The sequence below is a fragment of the Thamnophis sirtalis genome, unplaced genomic scaffold (assembly GCF_051295495.1).
Source record: "Thamnophis sirtalis isolate CommonGarterSnake01/CBP01778 unplaced genomic scaffold, rThaSir2_p1.2 scaffold_3, whole genome shotgun sequence".
Classification (NCBI taxonomy): domain Eukaryota; kingdom Metazoa; phylum Chordata; class Lepidosauria; order Squamata; family Natricidae; genus Thamnophis; species Thamnophis sirtalis.
The window spans coordinates 103,499,357-103,521,037 of record NW_028261383.1 but is presented as its reverse complement, the minus strand read 5'-3'; the positions used below and the strand labels follow the sequence as shown (position 1 = coordinate 103,521,037).

At 43.4% G+C, this 21,681-nt stretch overlaps 1 protein-coding gene across 2 annotated transcripts in view; it reads right to left on the bottom strand.

Moving 5' to 3' along the window:
• The window catches only part of ABLIM3 (actin binding LIM protein family member 3), a 178,160-nt gene that overhangs the window by 58,243 nt on the left and 98,236 nt on the right, over positions 1-21,681 (bottom strand). For both annotated transcript variants that reach the window (XM_087709634.1, XM_087709633.1), the window contains exons 3-4: positions 15,496-15,679; positions 5,564-5,676 (exon numbers count right to left, since the gene is read on the bottom strand). In XM_087709634.1, the coding sequence (XP_087565760.1) occupies positions 5,564-5,676; positions 15,496-15,679 (297 nt within the window). The remainder of the gene's footprint in view (positions 1-5,563; positions 5,677-15,495; positions 15,680-21,681) is intronic.

Here is a 21,681-nt window from a genome sequence, read left to right as displayed (position 1 = left end):
TTGGACCTCAAGGGTCAAGTGGGTTTGCTGCTAACGTACCTGCCTCCTAACTGCGTTGCAGCAGCCCTCCCCTCGCTCCTTGAGTCGATAGCCGAGCTGGCAGTTGAGTTCCCCAGACTTATGGTTCTGGGGGATTTCAACCTGCCTTCGCTCGGTGATCACTCTGACGGAGTGCAGGAGTTCATGGCTTCCATGACAACCATGGGCTTGACCCAAGTAATTCGAGGACCGACCCACTCAGCGGGTCACACGCTTGACCTCGTATTCCTCTTGGAGCAGTGGAATTGTGACCTTGGTCTGAGGGGTAGTGAGATCTTGCCCCTGTCATGGTCAGACCACTACCTATTGAGGCTTGACTTTCGGAGACCAAACCCCCACTGTAGGGAGGAGGAGCCGACCAGGTGGTTCCGCCCCAGGCGACTTATGGACCCTTTGGGGTTCCAGACGGAACCTGGGGTTATTCCTGATACTCTTGCCTGCAGTCCGGCGGAGACTCTGGTTGCTGCCTGGAACCTGGCAGCGACGAAGTCTCTCAACCGGATTGCGCCTCCACGGCCGCTCCGAGGCAGTGGATCCCGGAGGGTTCCTTGGTTTACTGAGGAACTCCGGGAGAGGAAGCGCCAAAGGAGATGCCTAGAGCACTTATGGAGGTCCAGTAAATCCGAACCGAACCGAGCATGTTTAACAACCTGCACCAGAGAGTACATTCGAGCAATTAGGACGGCTAAGAGAACACATATTGCCTCTCTGGTTGCGTCTGCTGAGTCGCGCCCAGCCGCCCTGTTTAGGATAACCCGTTCCCTCCTAAATAGGAGGGATACGGGCGATCCGCTGCAGGGCAGGGCTGAGGATTACGTCCAATTCCTCGCAGACAAGGTTGCTCGGTTCCGGGCGGACCTGGACTCCAATTCTGCAGAACCAGCTGAGGCACTAAGGGATGATCTGGTAAGCCATCGCTGGGTCAAGTTTCAAGCTGTTACCCCTGAGGATGTGGACAAGGCAATGAGAGCTGTAGGAGCCTCCACATGTGTGCTGGACCCGTGCCCCTCCTGGCTGGTTGTAAACAGCAGAGAGGTGACACGAGGCTGGATCCAGGCGGTTGTTACCGCCTCTCTACGGGAGGGGGTCTTTCCCCCCGCTCTAAAGGTGGCGATGGTGAGACCCCTCCTGAAGAAACCATCCTTGGATCCAGCTGTTTTAAATAACTATCGTCCGGTCTCCAACCTCCCCTTTGTGGGGAAGGTTGTTGAGAAGATGGTGGCCTTTCAGCTCCAACGGTCCTTGGAGGAAGCCAGTTATCTCGATCCTTTCCAGTCAGGTTTCAGACCTGGCTGCAGCACAGAAACCGCTTTGGTCGCGTTGACCAATGATCTCTGGAGAGCCAGGGATGGAGGCCACGCCTCCATCCTGGTGCTCCTTGACCTCTCGGCGGCTTTCGATACCATCGACCATGGTATCCTTCTGCGACGACTGCGGGAGGTGGGGGTGGGAGGCGCTGTTTTATAGTGGTTCTCCTCTTACCTCTCGGACAGGTCACAGTCGGTGTTAGTTGGGGGGCAGAGATCGACCCCTAGGCCCCTAACGTATGGGGTGCCGCAGGGTTCGGTCCTGTCCCTCCTTCTTTTCAACATCTACATGAAACCGCTGGGTGAGATCATTCGACGGCACGGGATAAAATACCACCAGTATGCGGACGATACTCAGTTGTATCTGTCCGCCCCGTGCCAACTCAACGAAGCGATGGATGTGATGAGCCAGGGTCTTGAGGCTGTTAAAGACTGGATGGGGGTCAACAAACTTGTGCTCAATCCAGAAAAGACCGAGTGGCTGCTGTGTTTCCCTCCCGCGAATTGGCCAAGTGTTCCATCTCTCAGGCTGGGGGGTCAAACTGTACGCCCCTCAGACAGGGTTTGCAACTTGGGAGTCCTCCTGGACCCACAGCTGACCTTCGAACATCATTTGTCAGCTGTGACCAGGGGGGCATTTGCCCAGGTTCGCCTGGTGCACCAGTTGCGTCCCTACCTGAACCGGGAGGCCCTCACAACAGTCACTCGTGCCCTTGTGACCTCTAGGCTGGAATACTGCAATGTGCTCTACATGGGGCTGCCCTTGAAGAGCATTCGGCGACTTCAGCTAGTTCAGAATGCGGCCGCGCGAGCGATCGTGGGTGCACCTCGCTTCACCCACGTAACACCTATCCTCCGCGAGCTGCACTGGCTGCCTGTTGATCTCCGGGTGCGCTTCAAGGTGCTACTTATCACCTACAAAGCCCTTCATGGTAGTGGACCTGGGTACTTGAGAGACCGCCTACTGCCAATTACCTCCACTAGACCGATACGATCGCATCGATTAGGCCTCCTCCGAATTCCATCATCCAGCCAGTGCAGACTGGCAACTACCCGGAGGAGAGCCTTCTCGGTGGCTGCTCCGACCCTCTGGAACGAACTCTCCGTGGAGATTCGGACCCTCACCACCCTCCAGTCCTTCCGCGCCGCTTTAAAGATCTGGCTGTCCCAGCTGGCCTGGGGTTAAGATTCTAACCCCACCCGAATTGTGTGACTGTTGTGTTTTCTTTTTAATATGTTGTATTGTCTTATGTTGGAAAATTGTTTGTCCTCCCCCCCCCCTTTTTTTTGAACTGTGAGCCGCCCTGAGTCCCCCCAGGGAAAAGGGCGGCATACAAATAAAGGGAAATAACAAATAGACAACCATTTGTCTGAAATGGTATAGGGTCTCCTGCTTGAGCAGGGGGTTGGACTAGAAGCCCTCCAAGGTCCCTTCCAGCTCTATTCTGAAGTGAATTAATAAGGCATCCTTTATCAAAATACTAAAGCACAATAACAACAGTGTGGCAATTTTCTGGAGATACTACAAACACAGAAAGTAATAAGGAGAAGGGGCCTCAGCGTTTTGAGTACACATGTCCATTTTCTGTTATTTTACAGTTGGAGTCCAGTGAAATTACAAGACCCGCTCCCCACTCTTTTTGGCCCCTACAGAACATCTGTGTTTGCATCTTCACACAAACTTTAAAAGCAAAGCAAGCCTTGGACATGGACAGCTTTTTCTCTAGCTCAACTCAGTTGATCTGGGAAAAGAAACACAGCGCCTCCACGCTTTTTCCTGGAAAAAGGGTGAGACAACACTGTGGAATTCTTGTTGACTTTGTGATTTTCCTGCACTAAGACAGCCTTTTAAATATTGAAAACAGGAGCAGAGAAGGAATTACCTTTTCCAAATGTAGCTACACTACAACTCTCATGTTTCTGTAGAAACAAAGGCAGAAATGTGACTTTTACCACCTTGAACCAAACAGGCTGTAGTCCAGCTGGGAGTTCTGCATGTATCAGCAGCTTAAATCAACAGGCTTACGCACCCTTAATTCTCCTGTTGAATTGTGGCCACTGTGTTCTTGTTTGGCAGCTTCGAACAGCTCTGCCAAGTGCCAGCTGTCACAAGGAAGCACTGTTTTGTGATTGTAGCAAGGAATACTGTGTCATTCTTCTCTTAGTAATCTAAGGAGACAGTAACATCTATTGCCTCCACTGTGAGATCACACAGCTTGCTGTGCAATTGCATCCAGCTGGTAGGCAGCCTGATAGAGATTGCTCATTACAAGGCTTTTACAAGAGTCCCCTATTTGTATGTTCAGTAAGCAACAGCTTTTTAGCATGGTTGGGCATAGAAGCCCATCAAATAACCTGAAGGTAGCTTTTGCTTCTGGGCCCTTTTCTAGCCACAGATTTCAGCATGATCTACCAAGCCACAAGCAGGGAAGCTCTCTCCCATACTCCATTGATCAGGGCATGATTGAAAAAACAATAGTGAAACATGGAGAAAGCAAATGACTTCTTTTTCTTACCCTCACAGCTTTCATGGACAAACTCATGGACAAATGCTTTGCATGAAAGGCTTCTGGGTTGTGGGCATTTCATAAATATATTGGTGCTTCAGTTCAAGAGAGATCAACAAGTATAATGGTACGTTGGAATGACCTTGGGAGACTGAGGCCAGTCATACTGCCTAGGACTGGTCAGATAAGAGACACCATAGACCATAGCAAGATAGAGGGTCGAAAGAGACACACACACCCGCTCAATTTCTCAGAGTAAAGGAGATGGGAGAAGAAATGGAGTTTCAGACTTGCAAGATTCTGTTAATGTAACCTTCAAATGCAGTAGAATTAGCTGATCTGATTGTGTTTTCTGCCTGATAGCAAGGGAGAAACAAATAGCGGCTGCCCCAGTAGGACAATGCCAACTGCAGGCACTCCTTCAAGGCAAAAGACTTCACTAAGGAATGAAGATTGCAAGAAGACTCTGTTCTAGTCCTTTGAGTCTTTCATATCATGAAATCAGAAGTCAGATTGGAAATTCAGCATAACCAAAAGAATAAAAAGTGCAATTAATGCACTTTTACCACAATTAATGTAAAACATGAGTAAATTGTACCTCCTTCCCCCGTCAAAATAAAAAGTTAAATGCGGCTTTTGGCCACCACAGATATACATGATCACATTTGTGTATTATTTTGATTTCTTTAAAATCATCATGATCATCATCATCTACTTTGTTTTAATCCAGAATTTATTGACTATGGATAGTGTAAATTATTTTCAGATTTTCTGTAATTCAAAGTGATAGAGAAATATTTTAAATAAATCAAGTTGGTGATGATAGTGATGTTGAAGACCATTACCATCATCATTATTTATAATATATTCACCTTTCCTTTCTCTGCCAAGAATCCCAAATATCTTGAATCAAGAAAAGTATCCTTTGAGATGTGTTCTTTCAAAAAGTCTTAATATTTAGTATTGTTATGATTTATGCTGGGTGCCTTTTAACATTTAACAGTATATGGATGCAAATTAAGCCAACTTACAATAGAATGGAATAACAGAGTTGGAAGGGACCTTGGAGGTCTTCTAGTCCAACTCCCTGCTTAAGCAGGAAACCCTACATCACTTCAGACAAATGGTTATCCAATCTCTTCTTAAAAACTTCCAGTGTTCGAGCATTCACAACTTCTGGAAGCAAGTTCCACTGATTAATTGTCAGGAAATTTCTCCTTAGTTCTAAGTTGCTTTTCTCCTTGATTAATTTCCACCCATTGCTTCTTGTCTTACCCTCAGGTGCTTTGGATAATAGCTTGAGATTTCTCTTCTTTGAGATCTTGGAACACTGCTATCATGTCTCCTATAGTCCTTCTTTTCATTAAACTAGACATACCCAGTTCTTGCAACCATTCTCATATGTTTTAGCCTCCAGTCCCCTTATCATCTTCGTTCCTCTTCTCTGCACTCTTTCTAGAGTCTCCACATCTTTTTTATATCGTGGCAATCAAAATGGTTTGCAGTATTCCAAGTGTGGCCTTACCAAGGCATTATAAAATTATAAAATGTAAAATCAGTTCAGGGCAAAAATCCTACTAGATTGCATAAAGAATCAATAAACAGTTCTAGATTGCTAGATGACCTCTGGATTTTATGGTCTTTACAGTATTTTCTACCCCTTAATCTTCTTTGGATGCTGCATAAAGAAGAGAAATCAACATGACTTACGGCTTGGTCCATGAATCTTGATAGGTTTATTACTAATCAGTGAATGGGAACAAGTTTGGCAAACACAATCCTTGCCGCTAAATGTCACTTTATCTCCAATAGGAAAGGGCTTCCTAAAACAAGGAAAAATAAGCAGGACATCAGAAATGCATACATTAATACCAGTATGAATGCTATTTCACCACTTACCCTGAAAATAAGACCTCCCCGGATAATAAGCCCAATTGGCTTTTGAGTGCATGCGCTAAAATAAGCCCTCCCCCAAAATATTGCAACACAGCAGCAGCCATGAGGTGACCATGCTCGCCACCTCCGGCACATCAAAAATAATAAGACCTCCCTGAAAATAAGGCCAAACGCTTATTTCAGGGGTCAAAAGAAAATAAGACCCTGTCTTATTTTCAAAAAAACCATGGTATTATTACATTGAGTCAGCTATTGCGGTTCATGTATATTCTATTTTCTAAAGAGTCTATTAATGAAATTTGGAATTTATTGTTTATGGAAATAAATTAAGTATGGGAAGCGTTCTTGCTTGGTTGCGAAAATTTGTTGACAACTCAATTGTCTTTTGTTATTTTTGTGGGCTTTGATGGATGACTCATATTTGGACAATTCTCACTCTCGGTTAATTCTGGTTGAGTTGAGAAAAGCAGTTTGATGCATACCACAGAATTAATTACTTGTTGACTACTTTAAATACTGTATAAGCAAAGACATGGCAGATGAAAGATGACAGTTTTGACATGATGTTGCCAAATGAGGATCTCAGAGAACTTGCCCATCCTGTTTCTGAAGAAAAAAAATGTTTAAAGTCATTCTCACTGGCCCAGGAGCTATCTTTGAATTTGTTTATCTCTAGAACCACCTCTTGGAAAGAGTCTGAAAATCACCATGAAGTTAGAGGCTTTTCCTTTTACCATAAGATGAACCAGTTGGGAAGTTTCAAAAAGAACAAAAACAAAGCAACCTAGTTAAAGAGACAAACAATATGCTCAAGAACAAAAGAAATGAGTTGCCTATATCAATCCAGAGAATGGACATAATGGAATTTAATGATTTGGGATTTCGTATTTTGTTTTGTTTTATAAAAGGGGGGAGTTTTGTTTTTGGCTTTAGACAGGGATAGACAAAGCATTGTTTTGAGCTTGAGTGTCTTCTGTTTCATGCTCAAAATAGGGCACTGAAATGAATTTGTTCTGAATTTGAAACAGTCTGATTCAAAATTTTCTGCAAACCTCAGGAGAAACCTTAGCTATCTCTTGGGAAGGAGAATAATGTACCCACATTTCCCAAATCAGTAATTCAGGAATTCAGTCCAGTTATTTACAGCATCTCTCTGCTGGTACACAATTGAAGAATAAAGGAGGTGGAGCAAACCCCAAAGAATAAGCAAACCTGGAAGAATGAGGCCCAGTGCAGTTATGCCCAAGAACCAAATACACCATGATGCCTTCAAAGCTCTTTTCAAGGCCATCTCCATCCTCTAACAAACATGCTATTTTTCTAAAAGCATTTTAGGTTTAGGTTAGGTTAGGTTAGGTTTATTCAACTTGTATGCCGCCCTATTCCCGAGAGACTCATGGCGGCGAACAACCATGAGGGAAGGGGTACAAATAACAATAATTACAGACAAACAAACAGACAAAAATTATTTACTTTTAAAACACTAAGATAAAGTTTCAACTGCTATTGATCTCATGGACATATCCATATAGTTTTCTTGGCAACAGTGTGGAAAAAGCTTCTTGTTGCTAGCTGGCCTTTTGATTTCCAAGTCTAACCTACAGAAATTTCCTAATTATCTGTCACCCTAACACTAATTGGGGTTAGCACTGCATAGTTTTTCAAAGCCAGCCATGGTTGATTTGGTTGTCACCATTTAGTTCAAGTTATCTTTAAAGGATTATAAGTCACCTATGCACCACTATCAACCCCTGTGTAATGCAGGCCATTGCTTCTGCAAATTTGCTGATGGAGGAAGGATATCTAGGAAGATTCCCACCTTCACCCTCTTCCTTGGCATATAATCTTTCCACTGCTAGTCAAACAATTGTGTCCTAGAGAGCCAGGAGATGGTTTAGATCAGAGGTGTCAAACTCAGGGCCCATGGGCTGGATCCAGCCTGCAGAATGCTTAGATATGTTTGTGGGGCTACCCTGGAAACAGAGAAGGACTGACCTGCGGTGCCTCTGCCAACGAAAATGGAACTCGGGAGCCCATTTTCACTGGCAGAGCACTTGGGCCACCACAGGCGCCCTTGACATGAGTGACATTGAGCTGGTCATGCCCACCCTGGCCACGCCCCCCCATCCCCCAACCCACCGAGGACAAACACAACCCTGATGCAGCTCTCAATGAAATCAAGTTTGACACCCCTAGTTTAGATGGTGTAGGCACAGCATGAGGATGCTGCTTCCTATATACAACTTTTTCTAATTAAGCTGCTGGATCAATCTATAATATCTCAGCATGTAGAGGAGGAAGATGTTTTGTGGCAGGCCACAGAGTATATCTGAATGTGCACATGTAAAAGGTTGCTTTGCTGGGTTTAAAATATTGCTAATCCCTCTTCATTGCTCCATGTGGCTTTGGGATTTATTGGGGGAAAACCCCTCTTGCTTACACATGCATTATGGACTTCTCCTTCTCAAGCATGGACTTAAAAATCCAACACAATATTAGAACAAAACTAAAATAAGCACCAGAACAAACATTGCAGGCTGCAAAATGCAAACAGTGATTTAGTAGTTGACAGCATATAAACAAATGAATGAAATGTCTTCAGCTAAAAGTCTGGGAAGATAAAATCAATTCGGAAGAAGAAATTAGGTGCACATTTAACACTCTTGCAAATGCCTGCTAAATTATGTGATAAATGCCAGGTGACAACTGATTCCAGATGCACAAGAACACTATGGAAGAAATCTCATCTTGCTTTTCTCACTAGTCTAATTGTCCTCCATAGTAAACTAAGCAGAAGCATATCCAATGCCAGCCATAAACCAATGGCACTGGTCCCCATTTCTTGAGTTATCCCAAATTTAAGTCACAGAGCTTTTTAAGGATCAAAACCAGCTGTTTCAATTAGACTCGGGAACTAAACCAGGGCAGTGGCTGCAATAAAGGTATTACTTAAACTGACCTTCACTACCACTTTTGGGGATTACTCATCCTGGATCTTCAGGCCTTTTACACCTCACACCCAAGCGTGATCCAGAAAGATAGTTGTGACTGAGAGTCACGAAAGCTGCTAAAAGACTGGGGAGTCAAAAGAACCCCGAAGGTTTAAACTGAATGAATTCAGCCATGGCTTTCTCTTGTCTAAAATGCACCTGGAGCTAATGTTCATCAAAGATAATTTCCACGAATTGCCTTTCACTTGACATTATTTGGAAATGAGGTGCTGCACTATTTTCTTAGGCGATTAGAGATATGAGAAAATTGGCCCATTAAAAGTGAGCCTATTAGGCTAGAATGATTAGTAGATTCTAGAAGACAATGAATTGGCATGAAATCCTGTGGATGAGTGTACTTAAGAGAAACTCAGTGCTACAATTAATACACTTATGTTCATGTTTCTTTAGCTGATGAAGGTCTTGATCCAAAGACATCTGGTTATCGCAGCTTTGGGCTTTTCACTTATAGCTAACTAAGGTACAAATATGTTCTGGCAATATATATTTTTTATTATTATTATTGGTTAATTTTTGGTGTGAGTCATAGCCTTTGGGGCTGGTTGATAGCTCAACAGCTCAAGTCCTAATCAAGCACCTAGGAACTGTTAAGGTAACATCAGAGGATATAAGCTGGATAAGTGGTTTTTTGTAGAATCAGAATGTTCAAGTCTAATAAATTTAGAATTTCCAAATAGCAAGGTAGCCCTTTAGGTATTGCTCAAAGGGCTCCAATTACAATCAGGACAACATACAATTTCTTTTTCCACAGTCGCTCAATTTCAATTTGCAAGTCCCGGTACTTTGTGATTTTTTTCTTGCTGCTTATCTTCAATTATTCTCCTCTTCCTCCTCCTCCTCCTCCTCTTCCTCCATCATCATCATCATCATCATCATCATCATCATCATTATCATCATCATCATCGCCTTACTCCTATAATGGTGTCCTCATCTTGTCTTGTAGTAAGACAGGCCAAAAGCATGCATAGCTGTACAGTATTATTTCCCTTATTCTGACACTTATGACAAAGGAATGTAAATTTCTAGGCTTTGTCACTCATTAACTTGAAGGGAAACCAGACAATAGGCAGGTACTGGGAAGAGAAATAGAACAGAAACAATCAAGGATAAAGAAGAGCAGTAGGATAGCAAATTTCATATCCACAGAGATTTTTTCTCCTGGTTCTCCTACTAAGCAGTGGGGAAGGACCCTCTGTAAGCAGCTGTCATTTTTTAATGGAGTTTGCCCAAACTGCAGTTTCCTTGATGTCCAGGGAATTTATTTGAAATCTCATGCAATGCAAGTATTTGTTTGGTTGATTGTTTCAAGTATTTATAATGTTACTCATCCACTTGATTCTGAGAAGTGTACAGCAGGAATAAAATTTTAGCAGAAAACAACCCCAAATTGTTTTTTTTAAAAACCCCAATACCGTATATAAAACAGCAAGCCAAATGAAACAATTAAAATAACCAAAAGAGGACTTCAGGTCAGGACTTCATTGCTTTTCTAAAAGCAAACCAGTAGTATATTGGACAGAGATTACTCCAGACAATAGGAGCAGCCACTGAAAAGGGACACTTCCTAAATCCAATAAGATGACAGTGTTTAACAGAGGGACAGACAGATATACCTGAGAACAGGCAGTTCTGCAATTTCAATACTCACTGGTCTCTTTTCCATCTTTTCCCTTATTTTGCTAAAAACAGAGATTGCTCTGTTTTTCTTCAACACCTTGATGGTTTCAGTGCTTTCCTCACATCCCTATCTTGTCTTAGAAAAAGAAGTTGTGATAGAAGACTGACTTTATTGCAGACATGATGATAGTTGGCGCAAACCTGCAGAACTGACTGTTTGACATCAAATATCATGGTTAAAGAACTGGCAACCCTCTCCCGGACAGTTGAAGAATGTAATGCAGACAATACAGTATACTTTGAAATACAAAGAGTTTTCTTTTCACCCAGATAAGCAGATACTGCAAGAACTAGCAACAGCTATTATTTACGTGCACTCAAGTGTGCATGTATACAAAAGGAGATACACGAGATGAAATGGGCTGGAGCCCATAAGACATGTGCACATAGGCACAGGTGTCCATGTCTACCAGGAAAGGTGCTTGGTTAAATGATCAACTTATTTCCTATAGAATGTAAAGACAAATGCTTGCCTTATTATAGTTAAGAAATAGTACTTTCAATAGTATTTGACTTTCTCTCCCCATATGATTAAACAAGGAAAATACTACAAAAGCTATCTGAACCCTAAGAAAAACCATGAGAAATCCTAATACATGATTATTCTTAAACACGTCGACTCAGAACAATTAATATTGATTATCATACTTGACTTTAAATTGGTTAAACACTAGTAAGAGGATAAACTATCTTCTCTATGAGTACAAATGAATGGAGTTAATATTGAAATCTAGGTTTTAAAGGAAGAGCCACTACTTTAAATTCATTATAGTAGCAGAAAATATGAACTTAAGTTTGAGTTGAGAAATGCAAACTAATTATTCCCCTCCTTAGAGACAGATAATTTAAGAAATTAAACCAGAGTGGAGGGTATTTACAGTAGCTAGCTACAAAGGATATTTCATTAGAATGAAGAGAAGGATTTTGTATTTCCTTTAGATCAGGGTTTCCCCGGGGACTGAAGGGAATATTTAAAGGGTGGTTGTTGCTACTATTTGTGCTACTGTTAGTTAAAGTAGTATTTGTTTATTTTTATATAATAAATGTTTGGGAGATGATGGACAATATGAAATTTCATGAAGGGATTAATCAGCTGAAGCAACTGGGGACCCCTTACTCTAGATGTAAGGTTGTTTATAAAACATCTTGAATACCAAAGCTGAGAAGAATATATTTATTTCAATGTATTAATTTCCCATGCAAAAGAATAAAGCTAACACTTTACTACATGCCAGTTTTAAAACATGGGATCAAATAGGTGATCAGTTTCTATTGGTGGAAGCAACAACCCCCCTCCCATAAAGTTTAAACAAAGTAACTTCAATAGAAAGACCTAAACTACAACCTGAGCATTAAGTACCAATTCTTGCCCTTTTGGAAAGTGATTGACATCACACTTGCCAAACAGCTCACCTTTGCTCAATCCTCTGGGAAATCTAATCTGAGCATCATATCCACCTTACTCAACTTGTAAATGTACCTCTACCTTGCTCAGCATTCCTCTTAGCCTGTACTTACACTCTATTGCGGTTTGTTGCTATTGCCATTCAATACTGGGGCAACTTGGGGATTAGCTTACCAGCTATTTCCTGGTAATGCTTGAAAGAAACACATGGTATGGATAACGTCAATAATAATAACATACTTACTTCCCACACTGGTATCACCCTACCTTGATGGTTAGTGATTGATGCTGGATTCATAATGCCTTTTAGGCTAAGTGGAAAACAACCTTGGTTGATACAGAAAGGGTGGTGCAGATTCCACAACAAAGAAACTTCAGCTTAGTATTGCTGACAAAATACGGAATCGGTAATGGCATCAATTTGTAGGCGGACACGTAAAGCTACTGGGGTTAATTTAAGGCTACCTTTTCCTGTCATTCGCTGACACATTTTCTTAATTCTAATGTTTCTCTAATACAAGACAAACATTAAAAAAGACACAGTAATAGACTTACCTTGCCAGAGGATTTCTGAGACCTAGAACCATTCATAGGTCACAACATTTTCACCACTCCCTTGGGAGAGTGCTAATCACCCTTCCCCTTGAAGGGACAGCCAATTGAAACTCCAATTAATCATTAGATCTCCACTACAATCAGAATTAGCCCTACGCTTGCTTCACACTTTCTTCATCTCATTAATGCCACATAATCATAACTTATGGAACCAGTTCCTGCCTAATTATATCCATCTTGTTCTCTCTGTGTGAAGTTATTGTCTGCAAATTGGGAACATGCATTTTATTGGTGATTCTCTCTTCCTTTAGAGAAATGACAAATGTACACCACGGCTTTTGTTAGGAAGGTGCAGGCTTCTTCCCAGCAGCCTGTGCAGAAATCACATTTTTTTCAACAATTCAGTTTGCAATTTGGTGCTCCCTTCCCTAGCAACTGCCTCCACTGCCAGTAAAGACAGCTGCAATCAGACAACTGCTATAGGAACCTACAGAACTGTATGGGAGATACCATTGATGATAAGGGCTGTTATATGTTCTTCGTGTCTTTATGCTTTCTAATACCTTTTTTTTACATTAAAGATTTAACTTGCAATGGGGATTGAAAAAAGCAAAGCAACAATTTTTTTCTCCAGGAAGGCAATTTAATTAGACTAGGGCAGAAAGACAGGATGGTGGAAGCTTTTCATCATATTCCCCCTCCTTTGCCATCGTGATTTACTTTGTTTTGCTTTTTAATTATCAGTCGCATTTCTATCTCAATATTTAAGTATCAAACCAGTTAGAAACAATATTCAAACACCATATTTGAGCCTTTGTTGCTGACACAGGATCAAATTTGGGGAAACAATTAGGCTAAATGGAATTTTGCCATTAGTGTCACTTCTGAACAATCTATGCATTCTATAGAGGCCTCTGCCCAGAATTTCTTTCATATGTAGCTGCTTTATCTTTCAGTGGAGCTTTCACTAGTAACATTGCTGGTGAAGGAACATGGCAGTTCAAAGCTAACGCCTGGAAAGATGTCATATGAAGACTAGCAATAGCACTTAGACTTATATACTGCTCCATAATGCTTTATGGCCTTCTCTAAGTGGTTTATAGAGTCAGCCCCCAACAATCTGGGTCTTCATTTTACTGACCTTGGAAGGATGGAAGGCTGAATCAACCTTGAGCAGGTTAGGATCAAACTTCTGGCAGTCATCAGAATTAGTCTGCAATACTGCATTCTAACTACTGCACCACCATGGCTGCTCTAACCACTGCACCACCATGGCTGCTCTAACTGCTGCACCGCCACAGCTTTTACCATGGGGCTTGGGACAGCATCACATATTTTGGAAAGCATTTTTTGAGATAACGCACAGGCTCCTTCTCTCTCTCACTCAGTATAAGCAGAAGCTGCTGATGTCACGTTTCAGACGATACAGGTGGCCAGAAGCAAGTACAGATAGTTCTTGACGTATGACCACAATAGAGCCCAAATTTTATGTTGTTAAGCGAGACAGTTACTCAGTGAATTTTGCACCAATTTGCAATCTTTTTTAAAACCACAGTTGTTAAGTGAATTATTGCAGTTGTTAAGTGAACCTTGTTTCCCCATGGACTTTGCTTGTCAGAAGATCAAAAAAGCTGATCACCTCAGGACATTGCAATTGTCATGAATATATGCCACTTGCTAAGTGTCCAAATTTTGATCACATGGCCATGGGGGGGGGCTGCAATGGTTGTAAGTGCAAGAAAATGGTCATAAGTAACTTTTTCTAGTGCCGTTGTAACTTAAAACGGTCACTATCCAAATGGTTGTAAGTTGAGGACTATCTGCAATTCTTGCAGTAGCAGAGAATATATGTAGGTCAGGATTGAATTTTTGCACTTGTTTTTCTTCTTCTTCAAGATCTTTCATTGCCATGCTGGTAATATCTGCTTTTTGACCAGTTGCTGAAAAGGCAAGATTTTTATGTGCAGGATAAATTTTATGTGCTGCTCCGTCCCTTTGGAACGAACTCCCCGTGGAGATTCGGACCCTCACCACCCTCGAATCCTTCCGCGCTGCTGTAAAGATCTGGCTGTCCCGGCTGGCCTGGGGCTAAGATTATAGCCCCACTCGAATGGTGTGATTGTTGCGTTTTTTCTCTTTTAATATGTTGTATTGTTTACTGTTTGTTGTTTTCCCCCTCCCTTTTGAATTGTGAGCCGCCCTGAGTCCCTTCAGGGAAAAGGGCGGCATACAAATAAAGGCAAATACAAATACAAATACAAATTATTTGGCAGATAAGACAAAAGAAAAGGAAACAAAACACCTGCTGATGTTGAATTCCAGAGCAGCACATGAGGCTAGAAAGAAAATGCATTTAGGCAGCCACCTAATTTCAGGAGAAGATCTGCCAACTAAGGAGCAAATTCTAAGGGTTGAGGCCAAGCTTCTCTTGCAACTGCTGGATTGAGATCAAACCTTGGCATCAGCTGATAGGATATTCCAATCTAGATTCTGTTTTTCCCAAACTACAAAAATCACTTTTGACAATTCTACCCTCCCCCTTGTCTGATAAAATGCAGATAAAATGCAGAGGCAATGTACAGGTGGCCCTTGACTTACAACAGTCAAGGACTGTTTAGTGACAGTTCAGAGTTACAATGGCACAAAAAATATGAATTATGACTGTTTTTCTCAGTTACAACCTTTGCAGCATCCCCATGATCATGTGATCAAAATTCAGACACTTGTCAATTGCTCACTGTTGCAGTGTCCCAAGTCATGTGATCCTGTTGTGAGACCTACTGACAAGCAAATGGGGGAAGCCAGATTCACTTAACAACTGGCTTTCTAACTTATCAACTGCGGTGGTTCACTTAACAACTGTGGCAAGAAAGTTTGTAAAACGGGGCAAAGCTCACTTAATAAATGTCTCACTTCGCGATGGAAGTTTTGGGATCAAGGGCGACCGTAAGTCAAGGGCTACCAGCCTACTGAATTGCAACAAAGCTATAATGCAACCTGTGGTTTTACACGAGTACTGCAACTTTCCCCAAAGGGGATTCTGCTGGCCATTGTCTCTCCTGAGGGGTTCACACATTGCTGTTGGATAGTTGACTCACCTGCACATGCTGCACACAAAGCACTTGGGATGGTAAGTCCGGCCCAAGGCTGAGATAACCTCTCCAGTGATGAAGTCCTGACAGCTGTCACAGCGGGTGCCGTAGAGCTGCTGATAGTCGTGGGTGCAGATGTATTCCCCATTTTTAAAGAAGAAGCCAGACTGAGCTAGATCACAGCCACACACTACAGAAGGGAAAGTACATGCAGAGATAGAAAAGTCAGTCCTTTCATCTCTCCAAATAGGCACTTTTCTCTTAAAACAAACAAACAAACAGATGCTTCTTGAGGTGCCATCATAAGGATGGGGGTCTCTGGGTCATACCGAAAGCCTTGCTTGTCAATCAAAGGGGAGACATCTGTAGAGATTCTCAGTCATCCAGGTCATGGTTGTCCCAAAGGTGCTTTTTCAGGAGGCAATGGAACTTTCTTGGTTTTTTTTTCTTTTGAAGACATCTCGCTTCTCATCCAAGAAGCTTCTTCAGCTCTGACAGGATAGTGGGGAATGGAAGGATTTATATCTGCTGCATCTTTTTAGAGGGACTTTTAGCTGTTCAATTTGGGATGGACACTCTTTGATTGGTGTGGGAGTAGGAAAGGATTTCCAGAGGGGAGAAAAATTGCAGACTGCAGGAACAAGGAGCACTACTCAGGTGACCCTCAGGACACAGATAAACTCCAAGTGCTTCAAGAACCCTCTAAAAGGATGCAAATGACCAGCTGTCTGCAAGGGATATAAATCCTTCCATTCCCCACTATCCTGTTAGAGCCAAAGGAGCTTCTTGGATGATACGTGAAATGTCTTCAAAAGAAAAAACAAGAAAGTTCAGTTGTCTCCTGAAAAAGCATCTTTGGGACATCTAGGAGCTAAACTCTGCCCACCCTGCATAGCCATGGTGAATGGCTCCACATTTTGTACAGTGTTTTTATTGGCAACAGCCCCATTGCTTTTTCCTAAATATAAAAGTTGTGTTTCTTCCATAAAACATAACAAAAGAAGGGAGGTCTTTCAATCTAACCCCCTGCTCAAGCAGGAGACCCTGTACTATTTCAGATGAACAGTTGTCCAATCTCTTCTTTAAAATCTTCAGCGTTGTAGCACCCAAAACATCACTTCTGAAGAAGACCAAATACAGGAGGACCAGCCATGCTTAGGAATTCCCATCAGCCAGTCTGTCAAAGCTGACTTCATTCTTATATCTATGACCGCTGGCTTCTAGGTCATTTCTAATCTCAACTCAATGTACGTGGTCATTCATTTTGCAAATTGAAATGGCTTAAATGTGTCCGCGGAATCAGCTCCTTTCAATTCAGCCTATTGCGGCTCTCTAGCATCTAAATATTAGATAAAGCAGCCTGAAGCGGGATTATCTGAAGCAGCCACCTGTTTTTTATCCCATCGCTGACACCTGAGGCTTGACTGGTGCTGGTATGTGAGAGGGTCTTTCCGTGGCGCGGCTTTGGCAGGCCCTGCCTCAGGAAATCCTTTGGCTTCTCCCTGATGACAATCTCCCTGATCAAGCTTGAAAGCTTTTCTGCTTCAGCATGCCTTCAGCCAGTTTCTGCCTCCTGGTCTGTCAGTTCCATCTTTGCTATCCAAATTACATTTTCTGCTCTCTGTTTTGGTTTATTGACTTTTTCATGTACATATTTGCTGCGGTTGTCAAGGGCCACAGTGTGTGTGTGTGTGTGTGTGTGTGTGTGTGTACCCACGTGTGTGTGATCACATTATGCAATGCTTTCCTAAAGTGAGGGTGTGTCTAGTGAGTGCTTATGTGTAGGAGACTGTGGAAAACAATCTTTAGAAAACAAGTTGGGCAGGAAGCAACCCAGAATAATTACATTGGTACAAAGCTGCTTTGATAGCCTCACTGCCCACTCTGGATGACTGACAGTGGGCAGTGTTATCTGAGTACACTGATGAACTCCCTATGTGAAAGGTCCATCTGGTGTGTTAAAAGTGCATCAGTGTTCCCTGATGTACAAATCACTAGTAGATACAAGTGCCTGAACCAGTTTTCAGTTTCTTTGCAATGACGGTCCCCAAGTCACCTGAGTGAAACAATTTCTTGAATAGTGAGGCTAAACTTTCTTCCTTCGTTCTGCCACCCTGTCTAACCCTTTACCAAGCAGTATCTTCTCATCCCCCATCCCTGCCCCCTATAGACTCTAGGAGGGCAAGATACTTCTTGTGGTCCTCTAAAATACCATCAGTGTGTTGTTAGCACCATGCAGTGAAAATAAGGCAAGGTTTACGGTGCGGGAGATGTTATGAAGGGAAATTTTTGCTGAGAGAAAGCCTGGCCTGGGGAATCGTTTGTGAGCCTTGGTGCATGACGGCAGCAAGATGTGCCCTTTTTGATTGACTACAAGCAGACAGGTTGAGAGGCTGAGTAGGCTAGCAGAGGAGCCACTAGTATATTGGGTCTTTAATGGCAACTAGTGAGAAATACATCTAGTAGGGTTCTTGTCTTTTGAGAGACCTTGGCCTATAATTCCCCAGTGAGGCAATGGAGAGAAACAAACTGGCAATGCAGTGAAGAAATGGCTCAATTACTACACTCACATGCCATGACCCACTGAAAGACAGATAGTCTGAGCAGTAGTTTTTGAAGTACTTAGCCATTTTTCAGTCACACAGGCAAGCTTGCCTCAATTTGCCGCTGTCATTCGGTATTCTCCAATATATCCAGTTCCCAGTGAGCATACATTGGGAAATTTTGGAAAACTTTTTGGAAAACAAAAGATTTGGAAAACCCAAACTGGGATAAGTTCCTGAAAAATTTTGGAGTGGGAAGACTACAATTTATTTTTCAAGTATGGCTTCCTGGGAAGGTTAAAAAGATGAATGGGACCAAGATAAAGGAATAACAGGAACATGACCAATGCTGAATTTAATTTAAAAAAAACAAAGTTCACTCATTTTCATCCCACATGTACATGCTACTTCTTACCTTGCCTTTAGTTCGTTACATTTTTCACCTCTGTCCTTTCGATGATCTGATCAGCTTCATCCAACTACAACTTTCCCAATCTTCTCATTCCTTTCAATCCATTCAGTCATCTTTAATATACGTAATGCGCAATCTGATCCTCACTGACCAAAACATCTCCATGTACTTTGTTGGTACACAATCCTGTACTAATTCTTCAGCCTTCTCTTGTATTTTGCCACACAACTGCCATTGCATTCTATTTGTTTTTATGTTTCTCTTGATATACGCAATACTAATTTCCATACAACAAATTTGATAGAATTGCATTCCTGCATGCAGGTACTTTCATTTTTCACATTCATCTCACGTTATCAGACATGTTCTGTAAATCAATATTTGCACATTCCCACATTCATGCACTTCTCCTTCTGCTAAAGAACAAAAAAACTTTGCTATTTCCCTTTTGAGCTCTTTTGATTAGAATTCTGATAAACAATTTCCAGGTGTGCTAAACAAACTAATTTCCCTGTAATTCATTTTTGTTGCTGCTTCCTTTGTGTCAGAGAACAATAATGACATCCCTTCTATTGTCAGGCATAAATACACACACATACGCATGTTGTGAGCAGCCGTTCCATAATGAGACTACATTCCTACATAGTCCTTAGCTTATGTTCATTCATTCAGTGACCATTACAATTACAGCTGGAAAAAAAATGGATGTATGACCGAATCTATAAGCTCTGGCTTTTAGCAACTCCATGGACATGTGATTGCAATCCAAATACTCAGATTCTTGGCTTGCAATTATAAGGTTGCAGACAGTGCTGGCTTATCACAAGCAAAGGGAAGCCAGCAGTCAAGGTGTTAGTCACTCTAATAAGTCACTCTTGCTTTTTCTTCTGCCTGTAGCACCATCATCACTTGCACTGACCCTCTCAAATCCTCCCCTGGCGTCTCCTGACTTGCAAGCAGCCTGCAACTGTCTTCCCAGCCTCTTAATTGTATCTAGCATGCACTGGCCTTACCCAACCCTTGCAGCCCTCTCAGGCTCCTCACCTGGCTGGGACTCAAATCATGACCTGTGCATCTTGGGGTTTTACAACAGCAACTAAGACTGCTGAGACTGCCATTGCCAAATGATATGGTCACGTGACATGGTGCTCTATGGCTGCGTTGCGTTGCTTAGCAATGGCAATCCAGGTCCCAACTGCCATTATATTACAACTCGAGGTCTATTAGTATCCTAGATTTCCCCAATTATCTCAGCTACGGCTGCAGCACCATCATTTTTCAATATTTTCACAGCATTTATGTTTTTCTTTTCATTGTTTTTTTTTCCCCTCAGGCCTTAACATTTAGTAGCATTTGTTTCAGTCTCATTTTTTAAAAAAAATATGCAACTACCTCAGGGGTGGGCTTCAGAAATTTCAGCAACGGGTTTTCTGCCCAGTTGCTGGTGGGCGTGGCCATGGTGGGTGTGGCCTAATTGGCCGCCTGCACCATGGTGGGATGGTGCATTTTTGCCTTCCCCGGGCTCCAGAGGCTTTCCTTGAGTCTCTGGGAGGGCAAACCTCCTCCACCAGGTTCCAGAGGCTTTCTGGGAGGCCTGTTTTCCCCCTTCCTGAGCCTGTGCATGGGCCCTGCACTTACCTTGCATCCAAAACGGGCCATGTGGAGACTCCTGGGAGGGGAGGGGTGGGATGGGCGGGGCCAGCCAGGGGTGGGATTTGGAGGTTCTCTGAACCGGCCATAATGTTAGCTATGGGTTCTCTCGAACCCGGATGAACCCATAGCAATCCACCCACCCCTGAACTACCTTTCTCATATGTATCTCTAAAATACTTCCGGTATTCTTTCATTTTCATCCCAAATCATTTACAGCGTTTTTATTTTTGATGCCACTTATCCTGCTCGATGATCTCTGTTTACCTTCATCAATTAATTCCAAAATATTATTTAAATTCCAACAAAGAGTCAAATTGATTTAGTGGCTAAGGCATGAGGCTGGAAAGCAGGAGACTGTGAGTTCTAGTCTTGCCTTAGGCATGAAAGCCAGCTGGGTGACGTTCAGCTAGTCATTCTCTCTCATCCCAACCCACCTTACAGGGTTGTTGTTGGGAAAATAGGAGGAGGAAGGTGTATTGGATATGTTGAATACTAGCGCGGGAAATACGAACGCGTGTATAAAGGACTCCTTTCCTGATTGGTTCCCGGGCGGAGCCGGTTCAATCTTCACCCTGATTGGTCGAGCTACTCGACGGCCCATTGGCTCCTCGTTCAAACCCGGGGGTATAAATGTTTGGCGCGAACCACGCCACGTTGAATCGCAGTTTACTATGAGCTGAATAAAGTCACTTCCTCATACTTTCTTGTCGCGTCCTTCCCTTCGCTCCAAGATACAAAACTGGCGACGAAGGTGGGATCCCGATTCCCGCGACCACGGAGAAGAACAGCCAGCTGCCACCGCGTCTGAACCAGCTCGAACGCTATCTCAGACTGAGAACCCCGGCAGCGAACGCGAAATTTTCTCCGCCTTTCCTCTCTCTCTCTCCGCCTCCACACCACGATGGCATCGTCGCTTCCTCCTTTCGCGCCATTCGGCGTAGCCACCGGAGAATCATGGGACGGGTTCATGGAGCGGTTCGAGTGTTACCTGATCGCCTCGAAGAACCAGGCTCAGACCGACGAGGAGAAATGCAGCTTCTTCCTGTCCTGCTGTGAGCCTTCCATGTTCGCCTCTGCGAGAGCCCTGGCCGCCCCGAGGCCAGCCTACAAACTTGGGTGGGACGAGCTGATGTCCAGGCTGAGGAACCACTACGCTCCCTCACCCTCTCTATTTGCACGCCGTTTCGCTTTCCGCCGCCGAGTGCAAAAGCCCAATGAATCCATCAGCCAGTTCCTGGAGGCCTTGCGCACTGTGGCCGCCCAGTGTGATTTTGCAGACCTGGAGGAGAACCTCGCGGAGCAGTTTGTGTGCGGGGTCCGCGACGTGCAATTGCGCAGCCGCATGCTCCGGAATCACAAAATCACCCTGTTGCAAGCCGTGGAGACAGCACGAGCAGCCGAACTGTCCGAACAATCCACGGCCGACATGGAACGCCTCCAGCTGAACCCCCCCGCGCAAGCCGCCGCGGGGCCGTCCACCCAGACGCACCTCGTCGACGACCTCTCCCCTGCCGAAGACGAGGAGGAGGAGGAGGAAGAAATCGTCGGACAAATGAGGACGCAGCCGAAGCGGAGGCCACCCCA